At 40.1% G+C, this 27323-nt stretch overlaps 1 protein-coding gene, 1 long non-coding RNA gene and 1 pseudogene across 2 annotated transcripts; 2 read left to right on the forward strand and 1 right to left on the reverse strand.

Annotated features, from left to right (window-relative positions):
* Positions 1-12505: 12505 nt before the first annotated feature.
* Positions 12506-17019, forward strand: LOC148866934 (uncharacterized). The gene is made up of 2 exons (XR_016110915.1): positions 12506-12715; positions 16299-17019. It is a non-coding gene; the product is annotated as an uncharacterized LOC148866934 (long non-coding RNA).
* LOC148866935 (transcription termination factor MTERF15, mitochondrial-like) lies at positions 12710-14041 on the forward strand. Its single transcript, XM_088981609.1, has one exon. The coding sequence runs from the start codon at positions 12755-12757 to the stop codon at positions 13931-13933; it is 1179 nt and encodes a 392-aa protein (XP_088837735.1). The 5' UTR covers positions 12710-12754; the 3' UTR covers positions 13934-14041.
* Positions 17020-21083: 4064 nt separating the features above from the next.
* On the reverse strand, positions 21084-23274 carry LOC148866936 (putative 3-hydroxyisobutyrate dehydrogenase-like 3, mitochondrial pseudogene; annotated as a pseudogene).
* Positions 23275-27323: the final 4049 nt, after the last annotated feature.

Genomic DNA, 27323 nt, shown 5'->3' on the forward strand with positions numbered 1-27323 from the left:
AATGTGTATTGTAACTTTCATCGGGACCATGGCTACAACACAAAGAATTGTGGGAACCTCCACAACGAAATCGAAGAGCTCATTCATCGTGGATAGCTAAAGAACTACATCTTGCGCGAAGAGAAAGGACAGGGAGACTAACAAGGAGACTAGCTAAAGAACTACATTCAAGCAGATAGAACAAGCAACCACCATGGAAGCTACTAAAAGAAAGACCAATCCACGAGGTGATCCACATGATCACTGGTGGGTCCATTGTGGTGGGGTGTACTACATTAGCGAGGAAGACCTCAATCAGAGGACTGAAGCACAAAGTAGAAAACCCACCGAAATGACCTCGGATAGAAGAGCCTATCTATTTCACCAAGGACAATGTGCATGGGATACAATACCCTCATGACAATGCTCTTGTGGTGAAGCTCGTCATCAATGATTTTGAAGTGAAGTAGATTCTAGTGGACTCAGGTAGTTCGGCTGACATCCTATTTAAAGGGACTTTCAACAAGCTACAGCTGAAGTAAAGTGACTTGGAGCCAACAGACGCACCCTTGGTGGGATTCAGCGGAAAAGATGTCAAACCCCTTGGTTGGATCACATTACCAATAGAGGTAGGAACGTTACTGAACATAGTGCGATTCGAGTATACCTTTCTGGTGGTCGTGACTTCGTCCCCCTACAATGTGATCATAGGTCGGCCCATCCAACACGTCTTACATGCAATAGTATTGACATACTACCTAACAATGAAGTTTTCGACAGATTACGGAATAGGGGTTGTAAGAGGTGACCAGCTCGACTCCCGGGAGTGCTACGTGGCTGCACTGAAAGGAAGGGCAAAACTGGAAGAAGATATCAAGCTAGAGCAACCAGCAGACTACACCAAGGGGCGAGCTGCCCCGATGAAGGAGACAATCCACATACCGATTTCCAAGACCAAACCGACAAAGACTCTCTAGATCGGCGCCCTAACAAGCAAACCGCTCCAAACACAACTAGTAAGTTTCCTACTTAATAATTTAAATGTTTTTGCCTGGTCCGCGGAAAAAATGCCTGGCATTGACCCTAGTGTAATTAATCACAAGTTAAATGTGGACCCTTTAGTCAAGCCAGTTAGACAAAGAAAACGAAACCTCGCCCCAGAGCGGTGGAGGGTAGTCGATGAGGAGGTCGGGAAGCTCCTCGCCATAGACTTCGTCAAGGTCCATTACCCGAGCTAGGTGGCTAACCCCGTGCTAGTGAAAAAGGCCAACGGAAAATGGCGGATGTGCATTGACTACACTGACCTAAACAGATCCTACCCAAAGGACTGCTTCCCCTTTGCTAGAATAGACCGCCTAGTAAACGTGACCTCAGGGCACAAGTTGTTGTGCTTCATGGACGTCTACTCCCGCTACAACCAGATTATGATGGACTTAGTCGACCAGGACAAGACTACCTTTGCAACTGAGCTAGGGTTGTACTGTTATAAAGTCATGCCCTTTGGTCTAAAAATGTTGAAGCAACTTTCTAGTGACTTGTAAATAAAATTTTCAAACCATTGATTGGCAATAAGATTGAGTGTTATGTTGACTATATAGTTGTGAAGACCCAGCTCTCGAGCTCTTTAATTGATGATCTAAATTTGGTTTTTCAAATTCTAAGGAAATTTAACATGAAACTTAATTCGAACAAGTGTCTTCGGGGTCACGTCGGGCAAATTCCAAGGTTACATAGTGAAACAACATGGCATCGAAGCCAACCCTAATAAGATTAAGGTCATTTTAGATATGAGACCACCCTGATATGAGACCATCCAAAGACTCATAGGCTGGGTGGTTGCCTTGAGCCAGTTTATGTCTAAATTGAGGGGTCAGTGCCTACCCTTCTTTAAGCAATAAAAAAGAACAAAGACTTTGCATGGACCGAAGAGTGCCAACTCATATTTGATGAGCTGAAAAGATATCTAAGTACCGCCCTGGTTTTGACCTAACCTAAGTAAGGAGACAAACTAAAGTTGTACCTCTTCGCAAGTGATGAGGTACTCAGCTCGGCACTAATCAGAGAAGTAGACCAAGTACAATGACCAGTTTACTATGTAAGTAAAGTTTTGTAGGATGCAGAAACTAGATATCTTGACATTAAGAAACTAGCGTAAGTGCTAGTAGTAGCATACTGTAAACTACGCCCCTACTTCCAAGCCCACACCATTGCCATCCTCACCAACAGACCTCTAAGGCACATTTTGCTTAAGCCCGATGTATCATGGAAGTTGACGAAGTGGTCCATCAAGCTAAACAAATACAACGTCCAGTTCGAGCCACGTCTAGCTATCAAAGCTGAAGTCTTTGCGGACTTCATAGAAGAATGTACATTCAGCACATCAGCCTCTAAATTGACTGAGCCCGCTAACACGTCGGAGGCGTCAACCAACACGGCACCGGTCCCAGTCTGGGTAGGACCGACCTAGAACGATGAGCCCTAGATCCTCCACGTAGATGACTCATCTAATCAAAAAAGGCCACTCCCGTGTTGTAAGCAGAACTGAGTTGGATTGACCCGCTCATTAATTATCTATTCCATGGGACCCTACTAGCAGAATACAATGCAGCTCAAAGGGTAGAGCGTCAATCAGCTCGGTACGTCCTTGTCGACGGATGGTTGTACAGGAGGTCCTTCACGCTCCCTTACCTATGTTGCTTGCGACCTTCAGAAGCCAAACTAGTACTTCGCAACATCCATCAAGGACTATGTGAAGCACACTTGGGGGGCAGAGCGCTCGCCCAAAAAGCACTAAGGCAGGGCTACTACTAGCCTACCATGAAGGCAAACGCACTCGAGCTCATCAAGAAATGCGATAAATGTCAGAGGTGCACCATCTTCCATCAACCTGCTATCGATTTGAAGTACTTAACCAGCCTGCGGCCCTTCGCACAATGGGGGATCGACATCCTCGGTCCATTTCTATCGGCAATCAGACAGAGGAAATTCTTGGTCGTAGCAATGGACTACTTCACAAAGTGGGTGGAGGCTGAACCATTGGTAAGCATTACAGCTCAAAATGTGCAAAACTTCTTCTGGAAGAACATTGTGTGTCATTTTGGACTACTCAAGGTGTTGATCTCAGACAATGGGAAGCAGTTCAAAGACATCAAGTTCCAGAATCGGTGTATCGAGTTGGGGATTCAACAAAACTTCACTTTGGTGGCACACCCACAAGCGAATGGACAGACCGAAGTGACGAACAAGGCTATCCTCCGCGGATTGAAAGCTCACCTGGCGCAAGCTAAAGGGTTGTGGGTGGACGAACTGCCCAGTGTCCTTTGGGCCTATAGGATGACCATCAAGACTGCGACTGGTGAAGCGCCCTTCAACCTAACGTATGGAACAGAGGCCATGATTACAACAGAGATCGAAGTGCCAACGTTGCGGTTGGAAGCATACAATGAAGAGGCGAATGACGACAAGCTCTGGGCCAACTTGGATCTAATCGAAGAAGTACACGACTTGGCCTATATCCGGATTCTAGCTTACCAGTAGCGAGTAGCTCGGTACTACAATGTCTGGGTCAGGAAGCAATAGTTTCGAGTCAGTGACCTGAGTCTGGCGTGGGCAAGCTCCGACCGAATTAGGAAGGTCCGTACCGAGTGAGACGAGTGTTTGGCAAAGGCAAATATGAGCTAGAGACTATGGAAGGAAAACAAGTACCTCAAGCTTGGAACTTTGACAACTTGAGGAGATATTATCTATGAGCTCGCGACTCCAACTCCAACACAACCAAAAAATTTACTAAGTCCACAAGACCAACGACCTGGTCAAAAGGATGTCAAACTGGAGAAAGGACTATAAGTCACTCCTAGAGCCTAAGGGCTATGGTGTCGAGCTGACAAAAGACATTAGCACAATATAAAACCCTGTCGCTTCTTCGGCATGGGCAGATAAGTCCTAGTCGCTTCTTCAGCATAGGAGTGCTGAGACCCAGTCGCCTCTTCAGCATGGGCAACCTAAGACCTAATCGCTTTGGCATAGGCAACCAAAAACTAGTCGCTTTGGCATGGGTAAATAAAGTAGCACGTGTGCAGACAAGTCGGGCAAATACCCTACAGTGTCTGTTCACTTCAGTGTACAGCGAGATTGGGTTATTCCTACTCGAGCCTAGCTCGTCAGCTTGATACTTTGGGAGTAATCTATACTTAGAAAATTTTGCACAATAAGGAAGTTTGAAACTACTACATTGTATAAATGAAAGAAAGTTCGAAGTACATATAAAAAAAAAGACTACAACTACTTAACCGAGCTCGGAGGCTTGGGACATCAAGTATGTACGGGGGGTCCAAGAAAAGAGGCAGATAAAACATCAGTCGACGTTGATTTCCTCGTCCCCATCAATAGCTCCAACAGGTGGGTCGGTCTCCATGTGGTCCTTGGCTGTAGCATCTCCGTCTCCCTCTTCTGTTGTCTCTTTGTCGAGGAGGTCGTCGTCACTCTCCTCGGAGTTTGAGTCATTAGTAGCCTCCCTGGCCATCTCTTCAGTAAACCTGGAAGTGGTGATAGCGCTGAGGTCGAGCTTGGGGAACTCACGCCGAGTCAGCCACCTACTGAGCTTAAAGAACTTGCGATAGGCTGTCGTCCCGGTCTCGATCAATAGTTTACGCTGCTCTTACGAAGATTTGTACTCCTTAACAGCCTGAGCCTTAGCATCTTTGATTGCATCCTTTAAGATCTTCATGTGCTCCTTCATGAGCTCCTTGAGGTTCTCCTCCCTCAACAGCATGATTAGCTCCTGTTGACCTCGCGTATCCTTCTCCAACTTATGGATCTTGTCGCGAGCTAAATCTAGTTCGCGCTAAACGTTTTGAGAAGTTTCTTTAGCCTAGAGGGCCCACTTCAGCTACACCTCAGATTGATAGGCAAGAGCATGGATCACAGAGTTCACCTGCCAAAAGAACAAATGAAATCTAAGTACCAAGGAAAAGCAATAGAGAGTACAGTCCAAAGATCAGGTATGTACCACCATGCAATGAGTTGCCGCTCTGGCCTTGAGCTATCCACAGGTAGATTGGCCCAATGTGTGACCTCCTCGGTGAAGACTGCATCCTTACTCTTGAGGAGACCAAACTTCAAAGTCAAAATGCTCCAAGCTGCCTAGGATGTGTCATCTCTCAAAGGGGTGGCCGCTTGAGTAGGATGGGGCTCGGACACCAAGGACTCCTTGGGTAGGTGAAAAGGAGAAGCCCTACCTTGGTCTTCCTCGACCAAGTCAATAACTAAAGGATGCTCAGCAGCCGAAGGATTCTCGAGGGCTATGGTATCGACATTGGAGGTGGTGGCATCCTCGTGGAGATGGGCCTTCTTGGAGATCTTCCTCTTCTTCCCCTTCTTTATGCTTCCGAAGAGCTCGACAATAAGGATATCAGCCATGGCTCTTGCAAAATGTAACGAACATGTTAAATCACAAGATCAAGATAAATCATGAAGAAGAAAACAAGTACGACAATCATGATGGCGACCTACCAGGAGGACTCAGCCCGGCTTGTATGCGCTTCTCTTCGGTCACGAAGTTTTCAAACTTCAACCTGAGCTTCGCCCAAGATCAGACTTCCTCCTGTGTCTGTTTGTCTAACCTGATGTCGGGGTCCTGAATTGTAGGCCTCTAGTGAGTTGGAAATGGTCACCCCGTAGTGTTACGAACTATGAAGTAGTGCCACTTCCAGGTCGGGACTTGTTTGGGAGGTCGTGCAAGATTTTGTAGCCAGGACGAGGAGGCATGTAATAACTTTACTTGTGCTTGGGGAGAACACAAGCAGAATTCTTTTTAAGGGAGTAGATCGAAGAAAAGATGTTGAGGTACTTCTCCTCACCCAAAGCTAAGAGGGCGTCATCCTAGCAACTCTCGACTGAAGCAACCCACAACTTGAGTTGCTCATTCTTCTCCGTGACCCTCTACAAGCGATCGAGGAGGAACTCGACTCGGTCTCCCAGGCTGAATAATGCTGACAAAACTGCAACTAATGTGTCTCCATCAGCAAAGTTAACCAAAAAATAGAGAAGGCAAGCAATGAAGCAAAAGTTAGCCAAAACTCACCTTGACCAAGAAGTCCAGACCTTGTTCCTAGATGATAAGAGGGTCACCATTCCTCATAGCGAGACGATCCCCTTGAGGGATCATCCCCTTTACAACTGACCCCCTTGGCCTCGATAGAATCTCCCTCTTGGACATCCCACCTGAGGCAGAACACTCACCTAGCGACGAGCTCCCCCTCCTCCATGGGCTCCAATGTAGAAGGGGGAGCGAACGAAGGCCCGGTCATGGGCTTCCTTGCAGGTGACTGCCTCCGAGCAGCTACAACCTCCCCTCCTCTCTCACTGCCCTCAATTGGGCAGTCCTTGTAGGCCAGCCTCTTCCCCGAAGGGGGATGAGGTTCCTCAGCCAACCTCTTCTGGCTAGACTCCCGTTGCCCCTCCGCCAGCAGGGCTTGAAGCCGAGACATCATCTTGGCAGGCGTAGGCATCCTCTCGATAGGCCTCCTCGGCGTCTGCCTCCCCGACATGCCCTCGGTCAAGGCCTTCTTCTTGGCTAGGGCGCTCTCTAACAACATCCTCTTCACATCCACTAGCATCTCTACAAAAAGATGAAGTGAGAAATCAGTACCTCCAAGTAAAGCAAAAAACCAACATGATAAAATCCGGTAGTAGAAATTCTCCTACCAAGGGGAGCGGGACTAAACCCAGCGAAAACCAAAGGAAGCTCCATCTCCACTAAGGACTTGGCCCGGAGCTTCCCCAACACGAGTAGGTGGGATACCGCAACATCTTCATCAACTCGAAGTAAAGGATTGGGGTTATCTATGACCAACCCTCAGAATAGGAGACGAAGAAGAACTTGCTCTTCCAATTGTGGATGGACAAGGAGGTTATCTATGGGTCGGCCTCTCCGAGGGTGGATGTAATAAACACTGGATTAGTAGCATGTGGCCTCAGCACGAACAAAGCACGAAACAACTTCGGCGTCAGGTCCACATCCCAAAGCCAAGAAACCACTAGCATGGCGATAATAATCCTAAGAGCGTTGAGGGATAGTTGGCTAATGGTTACGCCGTACCACCTTAGCCACTTGGAGACGAGAGGATGGAGGGGAAATCTAAGGCCAAACTCTAGAAAGTGTTGGTAGACATAGATTTCCCCCTCTTCTAGCATCCACGGCCAATCACTAGTGTCAAGGACCCTAAGTCTATAGGACCAGGGTATGTAATACTTCCTACCCAAGGCTTTCACCTGTTCGAAGTCAAGGATACTATCAAATTCAAAACAAGGGAGATGACTAATGTTCACCCCTTGGGCAGGATACTCAGCCACCGTCCTAGGGCTGGGCTTGGAGACCTCCTCCCCTTGGACTAGCGGGAGAACCCCCGGCCTCCGGAGGCCTCATTGAACAACACTCTCATGGGAAAAGACACCACCCCCTCAGCTACTCTCAACACCTTCAGAGGCTATCCTCCCCCTCAGTACCTCAACCTCATCCATTGAATAATCTCGTTTGGGGCTAGCGGGTGATGGGGTCGGATAGGAGCTTGCTCCCGAGAGGTCAGGAAGAACATAGCATTTGGGGCCAGAGTTGGAATAAGACATGATGTTTAAGTGTTTACCTAAGCGAAGACGAAGGCTGAAAAGTTCTAAGGAAAGCAAGTAAGCCGAGGGCTCTAGGAAGGCAAGGTCACTCAAAGGCAAGGGCACTTGAAAGCAAAAGGTGAGGAAAAACGTGACTAAGGCCTCTATTTAAAGGAAAATGGAAGACCCAGATCACTTTCGATCCAACGGTCGTGCAATGACCACCTCTACGTCCCTGTCCGCTGACCGACATGCGTTTCTCACCTCAGGAAGATGAAGCGACGCCGAGTGAACCGGTCAATCCTCTCATCGTAACTCGTTGGTTCGCCCAACCATATTGACCCAGTAGACGCATAACCCGGCTGACCCAAATCCCGCCTCCCCTACGAGCACGACATCGCAACCCATTGTGGACACGGTCTTGTTTCATCATTTCAGAAACTCGTGATGCATACGATCGGAATCCGACACCAGGACTCGTCTCCTCCATGGTTTGCAGGCTGACAATGGAGAGTTCCATCCTTTAAATTGCTAAGTCACCAGCTTAGGCACCTATTTCACGCCCTCGGCACCCACATCCGAAGCTGAGACCCCCACAGACTTGCCTCCACACCAATAAGGAAGTAGGACAAGGAGCAAAGTCCCTACAGCAATGACATCAAAGCCGAGGTCGAAGCCTCCTAGCATTAAGAACCTCTACGGAACCCCTTAGAGAAGGGATAAAGGATCAGATCGATGCCACCGTAGGCCACATCATGTCTAGAAGGTCCAATAGTGCCTCCCATTACAACCGACACACTCTCTTCGGCCAAAGCCGAGATCCTCAGCTCAGACCTCCACCATGGCTTCAAGATTGGGGGGCAAATGATGTAGACGCACATGGCCTCATCCACTGGTGGGCCTGCATGTGTTAAGTAGCGCGGTTCAGAGCAAACCCAATCAAGGTGTGTGTGGAACATAGCTCGGCGAGCACCCCGAAACAAATAGCGTGTTGTCACCTGGCAACCTCGGATATCCACGCTCCTCACATACACACCACAACCGGATCGTCCGAGCAAACCTACCTCCAGGCGGACTCAAGTATAAATAGGGGACAACCCCCCCCCCCCCCCAAGGTAAAGTGTTGGAACTTAGACTCTCTAGCTAGCACTTGAGAACTCTTACTCTTCCTTGTGGCCTCGTCTGAGTCCTCACACCTTAGGCCTCATCCACCCTACACCTCCCTCGTACTAACTTGACCATCGGAGTCTCTGCCTCGGGTACCAACCCGAGGTCTCTGACGTTCGCTTTCCTTCACTTCTTGCAAGACTGACCTATCAGTCCTCAGCTACCCCAAGCCTCGGACAGCTCGATCACACCTCGGCTTAGGAGCGAATTGACAATATTGACCTCAACCCATTTTGACCAGCAACAGTTTGCAAAAGAAAAAAAAAAGTTGTTTATTGAAACCACAAGATATATTTAAGTAGTTTGTCCAAAAGAAAAAAAAAAGTGTAAACATTTTGTAATTGAAAATTTTAGGACTTGCTTGGCCATGACCCATGCGTAGAGGACTACAAATGGGTAGGGTTGTAAATTAAAACGGATCGAGTCGCCCATAAGCCACATGACTAGGGTCTTGCTTGGCATGGCTCATGGAGTAAGGGGTTTAGGCCCACAAGCCAGTACAACACAACCCACATGTCAATCCGGCATGGATTCAATTGTGCCAACTACCAACCCATGAGAATATGGCCATAACACCCCAACGACTATAGCAGATTTAGGGGTTCCAAAATTACCAAAATGCCCCAATAATTATAAACAGCTAGTTTGGAGGGATTTTGAGTGTTTTGGCTTAAAGGGGCAAAAATGACTTAAATACTCCCCAATAGCTATATAACAATTAATTTGGGGAGGCACCATGGTAAAATGATAAATTAACTTTATAAAAGATCAAAATACCCCTTCCAACAATTATAAATGACTTGCTTAGGAAGGTATTTTGGTTAATTAAATAATTCCCAACTCCTATAAATACCCTTATCCTCCCTCATTTTTCCTAAATTTTAAGGTTTAATATATTATATTCATTAAAATGGTTGATTTTGTTCAAACTCTCTTTTCCTATGGTTTCAACAAGGCCCAATTCTAGTATAATAGCATAAGGGTTGTTCACGGGTTGGGTTGGGTTGGTTTGAGTCATTTTTTTCAACCGACCCGACATGATCAGTTTACTCCTTGACTAAATTGAAACCGATTGACCTTGAAGCAAAACCAACTAAAACATAAAGGGTTGGTTTATCGCTTTAGTCGGTTTTTATATGTGTTTTAAACTAAAATATCTCTATCTAAATATCTATTTATATTTAAGTTATTTCTTTTTAGTTTTTTATGCAAAACCAAAATATATATTTAAATCGATTAATTTTTTATGAAAAACTGATTTTTTTGTCAATACCTATGTAAATTTATACAAAACTGAATTAAATATTGTACCATTGTATTATATTTGTATTAGTTTTATGTTTTTAGTTTTTATCATAAATAACCAAATTTTTTAAAGTTCAACACAAATAAAATATATCAACATTTAACATATAGCGTAGGGACTAATTAATAATTACTTAAAAATATAGGATCGGTTAGGTTTGGTTTGGCTTCGGCTTTTATACATGAAAATCGAAACCTAACCGAGTTGTCGATTTATTTTTTCATACAAACCGAAACCGACCAGTGATTTTGAAAAACCAACCAACTCAGGTTGGGTGAGGCCAGTTTGGTCGGTATGGCATTTAATGTGAACACCCCTAAATAGCATTAATATTGAAGTTGGTGCTATTGTTAATAATACTTCTCCTAGTGTACCTAGGAGTGGCAAAAGAAAAAACTAGTGAAGTTTCAAAAATGTCACAATAGAAGTTGAGGGAAAGGGAAAGAGAGTAGTTTGTCAAAAATGCACAAGTAATTTTAACTACCACATCAATGGTGGCACATGCCATTTAGTTAGACACATGGCATCATACTACAAAACATGATAATTCAAATCAAATGCAAATTGCATCTGGATTTTTATTAATTTTTAATATTCAACGAAAATATGCGACAAGAATTAGCAAAATATATTGCACATGTTGAACAACCATTTTTATTTTCTAAAGACCCTAAGCTTGATAGATTTTTACAATAATTTGTACTCAATTTAAAAGAGTTTCTAGGTATACTACAAGAATGGACACTTTAAAAATTTATCATAGTTTTGGCACTTAGGCTGAATTTGGAAGGAGTACAAATACAAATATGTGGAGTGCAAAACCTTATATTTTTGTATTATTTTGTATGCATTTGTATTGTACATATTTGTATTTGTACTCTTTCCAAACTGAGCCTTACTTCCAAAATTGCACCTACCTCTGATATTTGGACTTCAAACTATAATATTAGATATATTTGTTTCACTAGCATTTTATTGATGAATCATAGTTTTGGCAAAAAAATAGTTTTAACTTTTATAAGACTTGAATGTGCACATATTGCCTCAACAATTTTTAAATTCTTGTAAAAAGGAATTTTTATTAGTTTTAAAATCTCAGTTAAAATCAATTTTAAATGGAAAATTGTTTCATATTAGGTATGCATGCCATATTTTAAATTTGTGTACAAGAAGTTTTAAATATTATTTCCCCACATATTTCAAAAATTAGAAATTGTATTATGTAAATTAGAATCTCCAATGCAAGAAAAAAAGAATTTAAAAATTTATGTAATATAGGGAGATTCCACATTTATGTTAGATGTTCAACATAGGTGGAATTCCACATTTTCTATTTTAGAGAGTTGCATCCTATATAGGGAAATTCTTACCATGTTTTATAACGATAGAATTCCCAATGACTTTACAACTAATGGTGATAGAGATGTTTAAATTTGTATAAAAGAGTTTTTACAGCATTTTTATGGTGCAACTAATTTATTTTTAAAAATATTGTTGAAAAATGGAAATTTAATTTACAAGTTTTAAAAAAATTGGAAAATATGTGGTTTCTCTATATTGTTTAGATGTAATATTAGACCCTAGGATTAAAAAATGGTGTAGATATTTTACTTGGTTTTTATCATGAAAATAAACAATCCAATATTGGATTAAAAAAGATGTAGTTAATTCTTTATTATTTAAAATGTATAACTTACACGGGTCACAAACAATAATAAAACATAGAAAAACTTGAACAAGCACACCATCTCAAATTACTAGTGCTTGTAGTGGAACAAATAAATTTTGCCATTAATAAGCAAAGGCAAGCAACAACCAGTTTCTTCCTCTTCATGAAGTTCATTTAGTGAATTTCATTTTTATTTGTAAATTAATATTATAATTTCTTCACATCTGAGGGATTAAATAATTTTGATATTTTAGATTTTTGAAAAACAATTGAAAAAGATTATCTTATGTTTGCTATCATGACATGTTATCCATTAACCCTTTTGGTGTTTAGAATTCCACAAAAGTCTTATTTTAATACATGTAACAAGGTGTTGGATGAGGAGAAAAGATGCATGATAGATGAAACTCCGGTGATATGCCCATGTATAAAAGAATGAAACCATTTCTTTTGAATATTCAATAATTATACAATATTTTTTATATTATTGATTTATTGTAAATTTTGATTTTTTATTTTATTTAAAAAGTCATTTATTATTTTTAATCCCATTGTAAATTTTTATTTTCCATTTTATTATATTCTTTTATTCCAATTTCATTTTATTATTTCATAATATGAACAATTGTACACATTAAAGTTCAAATGAAATAAAATTTTAGACTTTTTTTCAATTTATTTTCTACCTTGTTGAGTTTTTTGTTAAATTTTTATTATTTTTTCAATTATTTTACTTGGCAAGAAACCAGAAAACAGCAGCCCGTGGGTTGGGCTGGGCCGGCATCGTGCTGGGAAGCCTGGGCTACGGCCCGCTACACTGCGGGGGGGTCACGAATTTACAGCTCTAACGGGTTTCTCTGTGATAGAAAAAATCACAGAAGGGAGAAGTGTGTTTATCTCCGAAATCCTTGCTTCCTCCGTTAAGCGGAATGGTGTTCAAATCTCAGTAACTGTTGGAGAATCGCACTTAGGCTCTTCCATCAGCAGAGGTAAGATTTCATCAAAACCCCCTTATTTCTCTACGAAGAATGTTTCTTCTTCATTGCGCTAGAAGGCTAGACCTGGTTAGGAACCCTAGAAGTGCTGGAGATTTGACGAACCATCTGAGTTTTCTCCAAAATCATTTTCTAAAATGCATATCAACGGCAACAGATCAACACTCTTTTACGGTATCATACCTCATAAACTCTTGTGGACTGTCCAAGGAAGAGGCTGCATCTGCATCTAAGTCGGTCCAATTTGAAACCTCGCAGAGACCAGACTCAGTCCTCTCTTTCCTCAGAAACTACGGATTTACCGGTGTCCAAATCTCTAAATTCATCAGAAATCGGCCAATGCTCCTGTTACTTGATCCAGAGAAAATCCTTAAACCCAAATTTGCGTTTTTATCTTCTGTAGGATTTTCTCCACCTGACCTTGCAAGGATTCTCTATTACGACTCAGGTTTCTTGACACTTAGCTTAAGAAACCAAATCCTTCCTTGTTTTCAGTATCTTAAGGGCATAGTTCAGACAAACAACAATGTCGTCGCCGTTCTCAGACGCATGAAGTGGGCTTTTGGAAATAAACGGCAGAAGCGTATGGAAGAAAACATCACGATCCTTCGTGATCATGGTGTGCCTGAACAGATCATCTTGAGCGTTGTAAAGAGGCACCCGCAGTCATTTTTGATGCCACCTGATCTGTTCAATGAGAATGCCAAAGAAATTAAGGACCTTGGGGTCGACCCTTCAAAATTAGCTTTTGCTCTTGCAGTATCAATTATAACATTAAGTAGCAAATCAACGAGGGAAAGAAAAATTGATATCTATAAGAAATACGGTTGTTCTGAGGACGATATTACATTAATGATAAAAAGGAATCCTAATTGTCTGGCGCTCTCGGAGAAGAAGATAGTAAGAGTGATGGATTTTCTGATCAATAAAATGGGCTTGGAACCATCTTTTATTGCCAGAAACCCAATACTTCTCTGTTTTAGTTTGGAAAAGAGGATGATTCCATGGTATTCAGTAATACAAGTTTTGCTATCAAAGGGTCTCATTAACAAGGATATCAACGTGGTTGGAGCTCTCAAGATTAGTAAGAGTGATTTCATGGACAAGTTTGTAATTAGATATCAGAAGGAAATTCCACAACTACTGAAGATATTTGAAGGTGAGATGGACTACTTGGAACTAATCAATGGGTCTGAGGAAATGGGCAGCTGAAGAAGTTTCTGAGGGTTTAGTTTACAGATTTCTTTGTGATTTTCAATTCCCAATTTTTTCTAGTTTGATAACATTCCACTATTTCTGTTTCACTGAATTTGCTTTCAACACCATTGCGTTATTCTTACAACCTCGCTTTAATAGAAGATTCCATTCACAGAGATCGAATCCTATGGAGACAAGCAGACAAAGAACCAGAGTTAGGCACTCAGATACTGTTGCAGTTAGAGCTTTGATTGGTGGTTATGCATGAGGCTGTGTCTGAGGCCCAAAATTTGGCTGACAATGATCATCAGTCAGTTTTGCATCTCTGATTCTTGTTGCTTTGCATCTTTCAAATAGAGTTGGTTTGTTTGTCAAACCATGCCAAACGGTCTGACCTATCATCTAGATACAACAAAAGCTCATGAATCATGCCCACCAGCTCAGCTAATTAAGTGCATGTAGTCTTCACTGATCTTGGGTTCAATCCTGCCACCCCACCCAAGAGTTCGCCTAGAAAAATGAAAAAAAAAATGCATAGGCATTGTATGCTTTGTTTGATATATTTGTCAAGCAACAACCTTAGTGTGATTACAGTTTTGAAATTGAGGAAGAACTTCATGAAGGAGCTCATAACCAATCAGTAGAAAGTCACTAGACCTGAGGAAACTGGTAAATTAAGCAATTGTGAAATGTAGACTGTTTAAAGCTTTGTGAATTAGATATATATTTCCCAATATGATGATACAGTTTAAAGGAGCTTGAATCTTGTCTCACATAGATCGATAAATTTGTTTTCTTTGTAGGTTACTCTTTTCTAAGCATGAATGAGATATGTCAACCCAACAGGGGCCTTTGATCTGCATCCCCCTGCAACCTTGATTAATAACCTGAAATATATTATTGTCTCCACATTTTCCTTTACTTCCGGAATGTGACTCACTAACCCATATATATTCTGTAATTAGTACAGACTGCTGAGTTATCTCGGCAGTCCAAGCAGTAACCAAAATTTCAAAAAAATTCAAACCATATAAAGTGATATACCAAGCAGAATCTAAAATCAGCTCTCTTTCTCCCTCCTCACATAAATGCACTTGCATGCGTATTTATCTTTACTATAATGCCGAAACTTATGGCCTCATGTCAATTCAATTACCATCCCAAAATGTTGGACCGTTTGTTTTCCTCTCTCTCTCTCTCTCTCTCTCTCTGCTGTATTGTTCATACATTACCCAATTTGTCCTGACTAGGACAAACCTCACGGTGCAGTTGTTCATCTTCATCTTATATTCATCCCGGTATGTTTTGGAGGGAGCCAAGGCGACTGCACAGTATAAAGGTTTAAACATCATGGCCTTGCTGCTGGATTCCCTTTCAGGCTAAGAGGCCAAGTTGTGAAAACCTCCATCCCTGTAGCTGTCATGGGTTCGAACTATTCTTAGTAAGAACGAAACAGCTTTGAACTTTGAAGCTACCTTTTTCAGGAATCTTCTTCGTGAAGTCCACTGATTATACATTCCAAGTTTCCAACTGATAGAAATAATGATCCCATTGGTTGCATCATTAGATGGCTTCCAGACCTCAATCTATCATCCTCTTTCTTTCAACAGTATCAAGATTTTTATGTAACATACTCCTCGATTGCTTGGCCACAGAATCAAGAGATTGACTGTGCATCCAACCAATTGCTTAGGAGTTTCAGGTTACCAAGTTTATGCCCTTGATTATTCTTTAGGACTGAATGATCTGCCACCCTTAGTAACGACATTCAATGGATTATGGATTTTTGGGTCGTAGAGCTTCTGTTGCATGCAGGTAGACTCGTATGCAGGGGTGATTTTGAAGGTTCTTAGGCATTCATCTGCTCTTACCAGATGGCAAGTGTTGGAACGACCCCAGTGACGCTGCTCTCACTGTTGACTGTACAGCTCACTCCCACTAATATGATATTTATCTAATTTTATACAGCATCTAATGGTCCTTACTGATGTACGTTGTACCTTGGGCACATTCTCTCCAGATAGGCATCTCATCTAAACTGGTAGATTCCGTCATTGTTCTGTTAAAATTTTCAGCTCAAATCAATGGTAACTTGTTTATATTCGCCAAGATAGTAACCTGTGGAACTTCCATGGTCCTCTGAGAGAGAACTTTGATATCAAGTGCATATTTTTAAATTTTAAAGAATTTGTCCTTTTCTGTCAATCTTAACGGTTTAATTTTGTTAATAAGATATATCCAAGTAGTTTTTCAAACCATGGTATTTATACTCAAGTATTTTCGTCAAATCATAGGATATATTTAAGTAATTAATCCTATAATTTTTTGTAATGTTGGAGTTTAGGTTTTACAACAGATTTTATTTCATTGGTCTATGCAGGCAAGCCCAGCTACCCTAGCCAGCCTAAATGGAACAAGGATCGAGATATGGGCCATGCAGCTCAAAATGTTCTTATAATCCTACGAAAATCTGGCCTGGGCTCGGTGCCTTGGCTTAAACCATGGCCACCTCTACCAATGGAGGCATGCATAGAGGCAGGGGTGGAGCTAGAGTTTGCCATGGGCTCGTGGCTCCCCTCCGCCACCCCTCGCTCCGCTCCTGCATAGAGGTTTTTTTTTTTTTATATTAATTACTGCCTGACACCCCCTTACTCTTTTAAGTGAACAATACAGCGTCAAATCAATAGCTATCCTCAGTGCACCAACTGGGCTATTCCTCAGTTCCGCCCCTGCATAGAGGTGTGAGTGAATAACTATCTCATCATGCAAACACAGCATAGCATCCCTCCTTTGTAGATGTCATTTTGATATATTGAGTGGCACTAGTTTGCTGATGACTCAGTAGTTGATTGCTCGATGCCTTTCAAAAAAGGAATCATGGGATCAAACCCATGAAATTGCAGGCTTTATGAGGTATAGCCAGTGGGCCTCCTGTGTACCATGCTCTGTCCCCACCCATACCTCTCATAGTTTCATTGGCATATTTCATATTTTCTATTTATTGGTATGTATAATTTATATGATATGAAAATCTCTGATGCCAAAAAGACATGATACCAACATAGCTTTGATTTGATAAATACCACCTGATTGATAATCAACTTTGTGGTAGCAGTTTATTGGTGACATGTTTTTCTACTATCATAGTAATTCTATATATTAATGTGTAATTTAAGCAATAACTTCTTGGCCAAGGTAATTATTTAATAAGAGTTTGGTTAAAATAAATAAATCTACTCAGGTCAGAGCAATTTAGGGGATGTTTTCCAACGTGAATCGTTTTTCTTGTTGTGGCTTCCAAAAGCAAATCAAAACTATCTTGTTTGGAGACAATCTGGTTTTTAATACAAAAATGTGGTTGTATGTGTGTTTGTAAAACTGAAATCAAAGCATTTTCTTCTATTTTTGGTTTGGAAAAAATGTTTTTTATCTAATAATCTTATATTATCTTTCATAAATCATGCGATATCTGTACTTCAAATTTTGCTTTAGTTTTAAAAACTATTATTTTATGGTTTCAGAAACATGAGTTTCTTTTTGAAATAAAACAACTTACTTTTGCATTTCAAAGCAAATAGCACGGTTGAATAACATGTTTTTTTTTTTTGTTACTGATAGTAATTTCAAAAACAATTGAAAATAAAAACATTCACAACTTGTTTTTTTTTTTTTAATGAAAATAACTGCGAAGTGACAAAAACAAATAAACAATACAGGTCTGGATCCAACTAGTAAGATTCATATTTTATCCATTTTAATATAATCCGAACCAGTTCCAATCCTTCAACCCACAAATGTATCCATAGGATCTGGATATAAAGCCAACCAGTTCTCAGAATTTGTAATGTACTGGATACAGTGATAGGATCTCTTGCAGGCAAGAACTCTGTACACACTCTACAAGTATGGGCATCCAACCGTACATTGTCAACACCTCCCAGGAATTTAACGTATGTGTAGGAAAGATATTCTCAATGTACAATTGGATTTAGAATGCACAGAATTTTTGCTTGTAGGAGGTCGAGGGTCTTTGATGAGTTCAGATCTCTTGCCTACACAAACTCTGCCCATGTTTATCACAGTCACATGTGGAGAACATCTCATCCTTTGCATGCCCACATAAATTTTGCCCACGTTTATTTGTGTCACACATAGAGAACATCTCATCCTTTGCGTAGTATTATGCAGGGGGAGATGTTCCCAATTCATGGGGGGTAATGTATTGTGGGTAGACGTGAACAGGCAGGATTCTTGTGGGCAAGAGATCCGGACTCTTCTTTGATGCATGTAGAAATACATTCATAAGATTATATTAGAGATTTACTCAAACACCCTTAAATGTAACTTACAACCCCGATAAGTATATAAATAAATAAGGATCTAGGTCTCACACCTACACCTATATATAACAACTTTTGTATTCAGGTCATTTTAGCAAACCAAACCTACTAAATAGAGATATTGTACAACGTCAGATTAACCCACTTAATGCCCTAAGATTAAATTATCAGCCAGAGATCTCTTCCTTTGCAGCTTTGCACCAAACAATGTCCCTTGTTTGTGTTCTCTGTATTACAAACCAAACTTACATCCACTTTGTATAGGGCTTTCCCATATTTATATGATCTGTAAGGTTTTAAACCCAGACATCATAACACTCTCATGAATAAAGGTAGGCCACTTGAGTGAGATTAAGGCTGCATTCGAAATCGGTGTAAATCAAAAACAATTTTAACATTTATAACAATTCAGTTTTATTCACATTTGGAAAAAGTGTGTAATCATGATCAACATAAAACTCCATTCCAGTTCAATTTTGCATACATTTGGATAGTGGAGTTTTACGTCATGAATCTGTGTAAAAACTCATCAAATAGACATCGATTATTGATGTAAATACTACATTGATAAAATCGATGTAAAATTTTACACTAATCCATCATGCTTTTCGAAAATACAACGGTCACTTTATCACAGTTTAGTGTAAAACGTTATTGATATACTTTTACACCGATGACGTTTTACACCGATTCCAAACACAACATAAAGGCTAGATATATTGTAAGATTATAAGCCAAAGATATTGCCAATTTGCCATTGAATATTTTTTTGCTGATTTCATATGAAGATTTTCTCATATAAGCTCTATAAAACTATGTTATACTAACAGAAAATCATCATTTATTCTTTGAAGGCGAGAATTATCATTTATCCAAGTCTTGTAACATTTACAAGACATGTTTTGTGCCTTTGGAAATATATTTCTATTGAACATTTCTTCCCAACGTTAAGAGCAAGGTTCAAAATATCAATACATATCGGTCGATACATATCATATTGGGAGCTTTTTGATACGTCATTATAGGGGGTGGTTTGGGGTCTAACCCGGTTCAGGGGTAGATGGGTCTTAAACTGATCCCTCGGAACCAAATTGAAGAAAAAAAAAAAAAAAGAATATGAGCCATGATACAATCCGATACATCCATATTTTGAACCTTGTTTCAAAGCAACTTTGTTTCCAACATGAGAAGAAACAAAAGCAAGCCAAGTTACTCTCGCTCAATATTAAAAATGTAAAAAAATTTTGAATCTCTAATATTTTAATTATTTATTTATTTACTTCTGGCATAGTACAGAAATGAAACACGTTGAGAAAAACTTCAAAGAAAAAGAGCAGAAGTTGAATTTTAGGAAGAAGAATTCTTCACTAAATAATTAAGAGAAATTTGATAATAAGAAAACTATCTTAGCCTTCCCCTAGCTACTATTTATATAGGCATACACCCTTATGTCTTCTAATCCTAATCTGGAAACTCTCCATAATAGAATCCTACTAAATCCTAATATGAAAATACTCCATAATAAAATCCTACTAAAACTCGTTAAAAATAAACTCTTAATCTAAGAAAACACTCCAAAATATAATCCTACTAAAATCCTTCAAAAGAAAAGTCCTAATTGAATATAAACTCGGAATGATACTATCTTGGTAAAAATGAACTAAGATGGAAACTTTGAGATGGCACCAACTTGGTAAAAACGTACTAAGATAGAATTCCCGTGATGATGCTATATCGGTAAATTTTTACTAAGATGGGCCAGTGGCGTCATTTCTACTTCTTATGTATCTTGGAACAGTCTTAACTTCTAATTGGATCGTTGGGTCAGATCGGATTCGGATCACCCCCTATCCAATCCGATATATATTATATATTTATAAATATATATATTATATATTTATAAATATATATATATATATATATGTTATTTATTTATTTATAAATATATTTTTATAAAAATTTGTTATATTATTTATTTTTTATAAAAAAAACATGTATATATATGATGAAAATAATTAAAAAATACCTGTATTTTTTTTTTGCTTTATTTAAATTAGTATATTTTATTTTTCTTTTTAATAATTTATTAATTTTTAAAGAATACAAATTAGATCGGATCAAATCTAAAGATCTAACTTACGAATAGGATTCGAATTCAAATCGAATTCTATCAGATCCGATCGGATTGAATCAGATATGAACAATGTCAAATCAGATTCGAATACATCCTGATTTGAATTGGATCCAATCCAATCCGTTTGCATTCCTAACTTTTCAAACCCTTCCAGATATATTGGGAACATCTTCCTTATTTACATATTATTATTCATGGCGAGATGTTCCTTATTCACATTTGGGAACATGTTTCCAAATGTGGGTAGGAGATCTGGATTCAAATAGTACAACCTAATGAAAGATAAAAGAACACTTGTTTGTAATGGATGACATGGGGCGTTATTATTGGTTAAACAGCCCCTACAAAAACCCATCAAAGTGGAGCAGCTTTATCTCCATTTATTTGGAAATTGGAAGTAGCCTCAATGGGTACCTACTACTTTTGTTGAAATTCAATATTTTGTGCACAAGTTGTAATATTTCCATTTTACAAATACGAGTAAGAGGACACTTTCTGCTTGAATGGACAAAGTGGGACAAACAGAGTTCCTTTGTTTTTCCTTTCTTTGAAGGATTACAGCATTCATACTGATTCAATTCAAATTCTTATGCGGTTATGCCCTGGATTATTTGCAACAGTGCTTGGTTTAAAGGGATAATTGCCCAAAGAATAAAAAAAAAAAAAAAAAAAAAAAGCTTAAACGAGGATATTGCAATTTGCAATGAAGAAAACACTACAATAAAATAAAAATGGCTTTACAGGATTCTAACATTCTATCAACCAAACTCTTTCCAAGTCTATTCAACAGTTAAAAAAGAAAATAAGACACCCCTGGCCAACACCCAGCTGAAATCTACAAACCCAAATCATTTTTATTTTCATGAGAGCCATCTTCACTTGCCATTTATCCTCTCAATGACAGTAATGAGACCGTGAACGCTGAGCTTAATTCCATCACCATTAGCCACCATACTCCAGAACAACTGCTTGGCTAAAGCTGCTCCGGGCAACGCCACCACCCCATCAAGAGCTCAAGACCCATTCCGAAATCCTTCACCATGCCCCCTACAAAGGCTGATCTCCTCATAACCTCAAACAATGGTGATAGCCACCTCACAATACCGCCAATTTTCCCTCTCTGGCACCGATGTCGCCGCCGGAGACCGGTGCCCCGACGGCCCAACACCCTTCAGCACGCTCAGCCACGGCAATTTCTCTAGCAAGCATCGGGCGGCTACTCGTCGCATCGACGAGAACCCCACCTTCGTTCAGGCCCGGTCGAACACCTAATGGGTGTCCGACCATCGTGAACACGAGATCGATCACCCAAGTGACTTTCAGTCTTCAGTCAGCGAATTTGCGATATGGACATCTCGCTCTTGCAACCACGGCGCCACCCATGACTCGAATGTTGCTTGAGGTTATGGGTTCAGGGTGGATAATGGAGTCTCCGTACGTTAAAGGTCTGGGAATGGCTCAGAAGTGGCAACCACAACAGAGATAGAAAAAGCAGAGGGTGGAGACAAGAATAATGGCTTCGAAGACGGAGATGATCTTAAAGAGAACGTCGTCAAGGATGAAAAGGTGGAAATTTAAGCGTCTCAACCGAAAGACAGAGCTGCTAAACCTCCATGGCCATGAATACTTGCCTAGATTCTTGAAGGACCAGCGCTTTCTTCCCATCCCAGAGTACCGAGACCGGTAACCAAGAGCAGTTGTTTCTTTCCTCCTCACTCTTCTGGGAGTTGGTTTTGCACTTTTGGCCCCGATACGTGTTCTTTTATAAGTGAGAGAGAGAGAGACCTGATTTCTTAGCCAGCACGACAGGCCGTGGCCATTGACTTTCAGCCTTTCAGATTCCAGCCAAACTGAGGGGGTGTTTGGGTGATAAAATAGCCCTACTCCAGGGTGTTTTTTTTTTAATTTTTAAATGCTATAGGGGGTGTTTGGGTGATAAAACAGCCCTAAGCCCTATACAAATTGAGCTGAGCTACTGTTAATTATTAAAGAAGAAAAGGGAACGACTGTAATTAAGAATCGAATCTCTATCTGTTTGGCTTGGCTGTTGGCACCCTGGCTTTGTAGGAAAAGTTGCCATTGGTTTGGATGCCTAACATTTTTCTTTTATACTTTTTAGGCCGCCCCATTATTAGAAAATGTAGGATATAGATGTAGAGATAACAAGAGATAAAAAGGAAGGTAAAGTATTGCTAATATTTTTAATAGGCACGAAAATAACTAGCCTTTTGAGCAGTACAACTTTAGTAGGTATGGAGTGAACATGGGTGAAGTTCCCAGCATGTATCTAAGGGCACAACCATCTAGTGTTTTTTTTAATGTTTTAGTTTATATTGATAAGATGACAGTTGGGATAAAAGGATTACTTATATAAATGTAAGTTGGCAGTTAAGATTATGAATTTCTTTTTGGTAAAAAAATTAGAGATCTTATCTTTTTTGTTATCGTCGTCGTTGTCATCATCTTCTTCTTCTTCATCCCAACTTAGAAATTATGGTCTTCATGGAGTGTCCAGATGAGTTAAAACAAAGGTGCATGGTACGATATTACACTATTGTCACCTTTGTTTATAGCTCATCCAATTCCCTTCGAGGGAGTCTGGTCACGCTCAGATGCATATAGAACATCAGTTGTGTTCTAGTCACCAATGTGTGTGGCTGGAAGAACATGACCAGCAATGTGTTGTGGTCAGCAGATCTAAACTCCTTTCGAGGAAGACAAATGTCAACGACCACTTGATTAAGTTGGTCGCTCAGCATCCCTTACATCAAGGAGGCACAGGTTCAAACCTGTAGAACAGTAGGCTCTCATAAATCACAAACAATCCCGAGATTCCTCAATAAAATGTAAACAACTAAACATGCCAGCATTTGTAATAAACTCAAGAACAAGAAATCCCATCAACTGACTTTTTTATTTCAAATGTTAGTGTATTTGCATTTCATTGGGGGTTGCATGCAATGTGATTACAAGAAATGTTTTCTGATGTATTTCCACATCCAAAGAAAGATGAGAAAACAATGAAAATAAGCAGAAATATGTGAAAATATGGGTTCAATTCTAAAAAAAAAAAAAAGGCTATTTCGTGAAAAAATGAAAGATTTCCCAAAAATTGGCTGAAAGTTGGGTCTGTTTCCAGTCTACCTCTTCCAAGACCAGAAGTCATCAACTCATTATCCTGATTTTTAAAGAGATTATGGGGATGAACAAAAAGAGAATGAGTATAGCCCACTCAATCCCCCAATGAAATGTCCATAGAAAGATGGGGCCCTACTTGCCCAAACCCCTGGGTTTGATGCATTGACTCAACTAATTTCCAACCAATCAATCAGCCTCCCAATTGGTTTGTTTATACAACTCTTCCCAATGAGTAATACTAATGTTTGCACTCAAAGACCGAAAGACTTAACACGTCACGAAATATGATTTCCACTTTATTTAGCCACAGGCTGGAACCTAACAACAATGGCAAGGGATTTTGGTTTCATGTTGTAAAAGTGTATATTATGAATGAAGATTTGTAGTAAACGAGTTTATGCAACTCATATGTTCCTTTTCTCTTGGAGTCTATGCAACAAGCAAGAATAAGAGTTGCATAAACTTTGAATCCAATGCAATTTATTGTCTACAATTGGCTTAAGCAAGGTAGTGTTTGGCTCATCTTTTTTATGCATTTTTCTGTCTGTGGGAAGTTCTTTTTTCTTTTTTCTTTTTTATTTTTTGGTATTCGGCGCTATGCACCATTAATAATTTCCCCTGGCCCTTTTTTCCCAAAGTGCTGGTTGCGAGATTTGATTCCGTGTCAATGTGGAAATAAACCCGTTAATACACCAACAAGCTAGTCCTTGGTGGTCTATGGGAAGTTTAAAAAGACTAAAAAATGATGTTTTCCCACTTGGTATCGTGTGAACCAAAAATCTCAAAGACAAGCGTGCAGAAAGACCGAAAAAAGCTGAAAACCATGAAGTTTCAAATAAAAATTTTGGTCTTTACACACTAAAAATAACAATATTCAGGAATCAGACTGGACATAAAACAGGAAAGGTCAGAGGTTCAATCGTGGTTAAACTGGAGGTTGAATCATGATGATGTGACATATATATATATATATATATATATATATATATATATATATATATATATTAAAGGTCATAAATAGTCCTAACCTTCCTAATTGTTTTTAGCCCAATAGACCAGACACACACCAAACAATCTTGGTTTTTAAAGACAAAGACCCCAAAAGCTCAGTGCATCTTCTCGTCCACTAAGCTATTGAAAGATCTACTTATAAATATTTGCCAAACAACTCCAAGTCTTACGAGAAAGCTTTGAACTATCTTTCATTTAAAAAATATAATTCAACCTTTACCAAGGTTGGGGTTATATATGGATACAGGGGACAAACTACCCCTTGTGTTCTAGACCTAATTAAGGGTGGAGTTGGTGACAGGCTGCACATAGTCACATAGAGGCCACTGGAGAGTCTGCGTTTTTGCAATTTAAATCCTTGCCTCAGTGACCAATTTGATATCGAGTGGATTGGCCAAAAATCCAAATAAACGACTCTAATTTATGCATCGAGCCCACAAGATGGATGATATGGACCATTAGTATTTTGTAATGAGATAGGATTAATTGAATACAATAGTTGTTCAATAAGCCGTAGAACTAATAATAACGCACCCCACCTATTAGGAAATACATGGACCTACAACCATTCAACCTCTCACTAACCTCATGTAAAACTTTTTAGCTCAAATATTTGACCAAAACAATCTCTAGCAAAAGGTTATTTTGGTTTGGATTAGATCTGTTCATGAGCCAGGTGGCTCGATGGGCTGGTCTGGCCCGGCCCGGCCCCCGGATGGGCTTGAGCATGTGGTTTAACCCGCGGGTTTGACCTCGGGCCTAAAAGCCCGAGCCCAACTATTTTACGGCCCAGCCTCGGGATTTGTTAAAAAAGCATGGCTCGAACCCGGCCCGGCCTGACTTTTCCTAAACTATCTAACCCTAACCCTAAATGCTTAAATTTTTTCTTTTCATTCTCCTTTTTCACTCTCACTCTCAGAAGCGGCTCTCATTTCCCCCTCTCAACTCTTAGAACCGGCAAACCCAACTGCACCTGCGAACTCAGTCACCGACGGCCGACTCCACCAAAACTAGTCATCTTTCTCTTTGGCGGTTATCTCTCTCTCTCTATCTAGCACCGTTTTCATCTTCTTTCTTCTCATTCTCAGTTCTCTCTCTTCTTAAAACTAGGTCTTCTATCTTCTCAGTTCTCTCTCCAGTCGACGCCACCAGAACCCAGGCGCACCGTTTTCATTCTGCAAACTCAGGCACCGGCAACTGGCACCACTAGATCTAGATCGTCTCTCTCTCTCTCTCTCTCACAGTGAGCTCTCTCTCTCTCTCTCTCTCTCTCTCTTTGGCCGGCACTATTGTCATCTTCTATCTTCTCACTTTCTCGGTTTCTATTCTCACTCTCAGACTCCCAGGAATCGGGAAACTCAACAGGCACCATTCTCTCAATCCTTAGAGGGCACCTGCGCTCAGACTCCCAAGTCGGGCTTCGGGCTTAGGCTCGGGCTTCGGGCTTTTTATGAGGGCCGGGCTCGGGCCCAAGTTTTAAGCCCGTTGATCAGACCGAACTCAGGCTCAAGCGTAAAAATTTTATATTAATAAAGAGCAAAAGCTTGGCCATGAACAGGTCTAGTTTGGATATCCCTAGTCATTTATTTCAACCACGTGGAGAGATGATGTTTCACTTCTTGAGGACCCTTAGTTACATGGAAGATCCCATAAAAAGCATCACTTTTTTGGCTGAATGTGCCACGTTAACAATTGTAACATCACATGGCCAATGCATCCAGACCTCTCGGATGTCTTCTTCGGCAGCTAGCCAGCTACCATGTGAAGATTCATTGATCCTTTATACATACTAATTATTCTTGTCAGAATTGGAATCCGAATGATTTATTCTCATAATTCATTTGGTTCAGACAGGAATAAGAATGGAAATTAGAATTAATAGGGATGAGATTTTATTTTTAAGGGAGGGATAGAGAATGGTCATTTCCTGAAATGGGGGAATGCCATTCCAGTAAGAATAAGAATAAAATTTTTATTCTACCCAACCAAACAGTTAGAATCAAAATAACCCATTCCAATTCTGATTTCAGACCTCTATTCCTACAAACTAAACGGATCCTTACTTTGGTCATAAATCATAAAAGGATAGAGTCCTACAATCCCATGAGTATTACTGTACATTATATATGACAGGAAAAACCTCAACCTCTCATTTGGAGATGAGATAAGCTAATTAAATCATAAAGTGGGGCACATGTCAATTTATGAGATGGGTATGAGTGTATGATGACAATTCACTCCCATCATATATATAATGATATAAAGTGTACATTGATTTCCACATGTTAAGGCCCCGTTTGGTTTGCAGGAATAGGGGTTTAGAATCAGAATCGAAATGGGCTATTCTGATTCCAACTGTTTGGTTGGGGAGAAGTGAAATCCCATTCCTATTCCCCCATTTGAGGGAATGGCCATTCTCCGCCTCTCCCTTGAAAATGAAATCTCATTCATGCTGATTCTAATTCACATTCTCATTCCTATTTGAACAAAACTGACCATGGAAACGGACCATTCCAATTCTGATTCTAGAGGACTTTGATTCCAATCTTAATTCCAATTCCGATTCTAACTCCAAACCAAACGAACCCTAAGATATCACCCACCAAAAATATGGAGCCATTTGATTATAGCTGAAGTGGCTGAACCGATTGACTTATCTTATTTCTTTTTTACCTCCTTAGCTTCTTAATATCCCAACCATCTTATTTTATTTATTCAATGAGACAAAGCCCTTAAGTCATTCAGGTCTGTTTGGTTTCTAAAATCGGAATTGGAATCAGAA

Source organism: Nelumbo lutea, chromosome 3 (genome assembly GCF_056320005.1).
Source record: "Nelumbo lutea isolate HS-2025 chromosome 3, American lotus-T2T, whole genome shotgun sequence".
NCBI classification, from domain to species: Eukaryota; Viridiplantae; Streptophyta; class Magnoliopsida; order Proteales; family Nelumbonaceae; genus Nelumbo; species Nelumbo lutea.

Coding starts and splice junctions, on each gene's coding strand:
- LOC148866935 (XM_088981609.1), top strand. CDS start 12,755: ATGTTTCTTCTTCATTGCGCTAGAAGGCTAGACCTGGTTAGGAACCCT.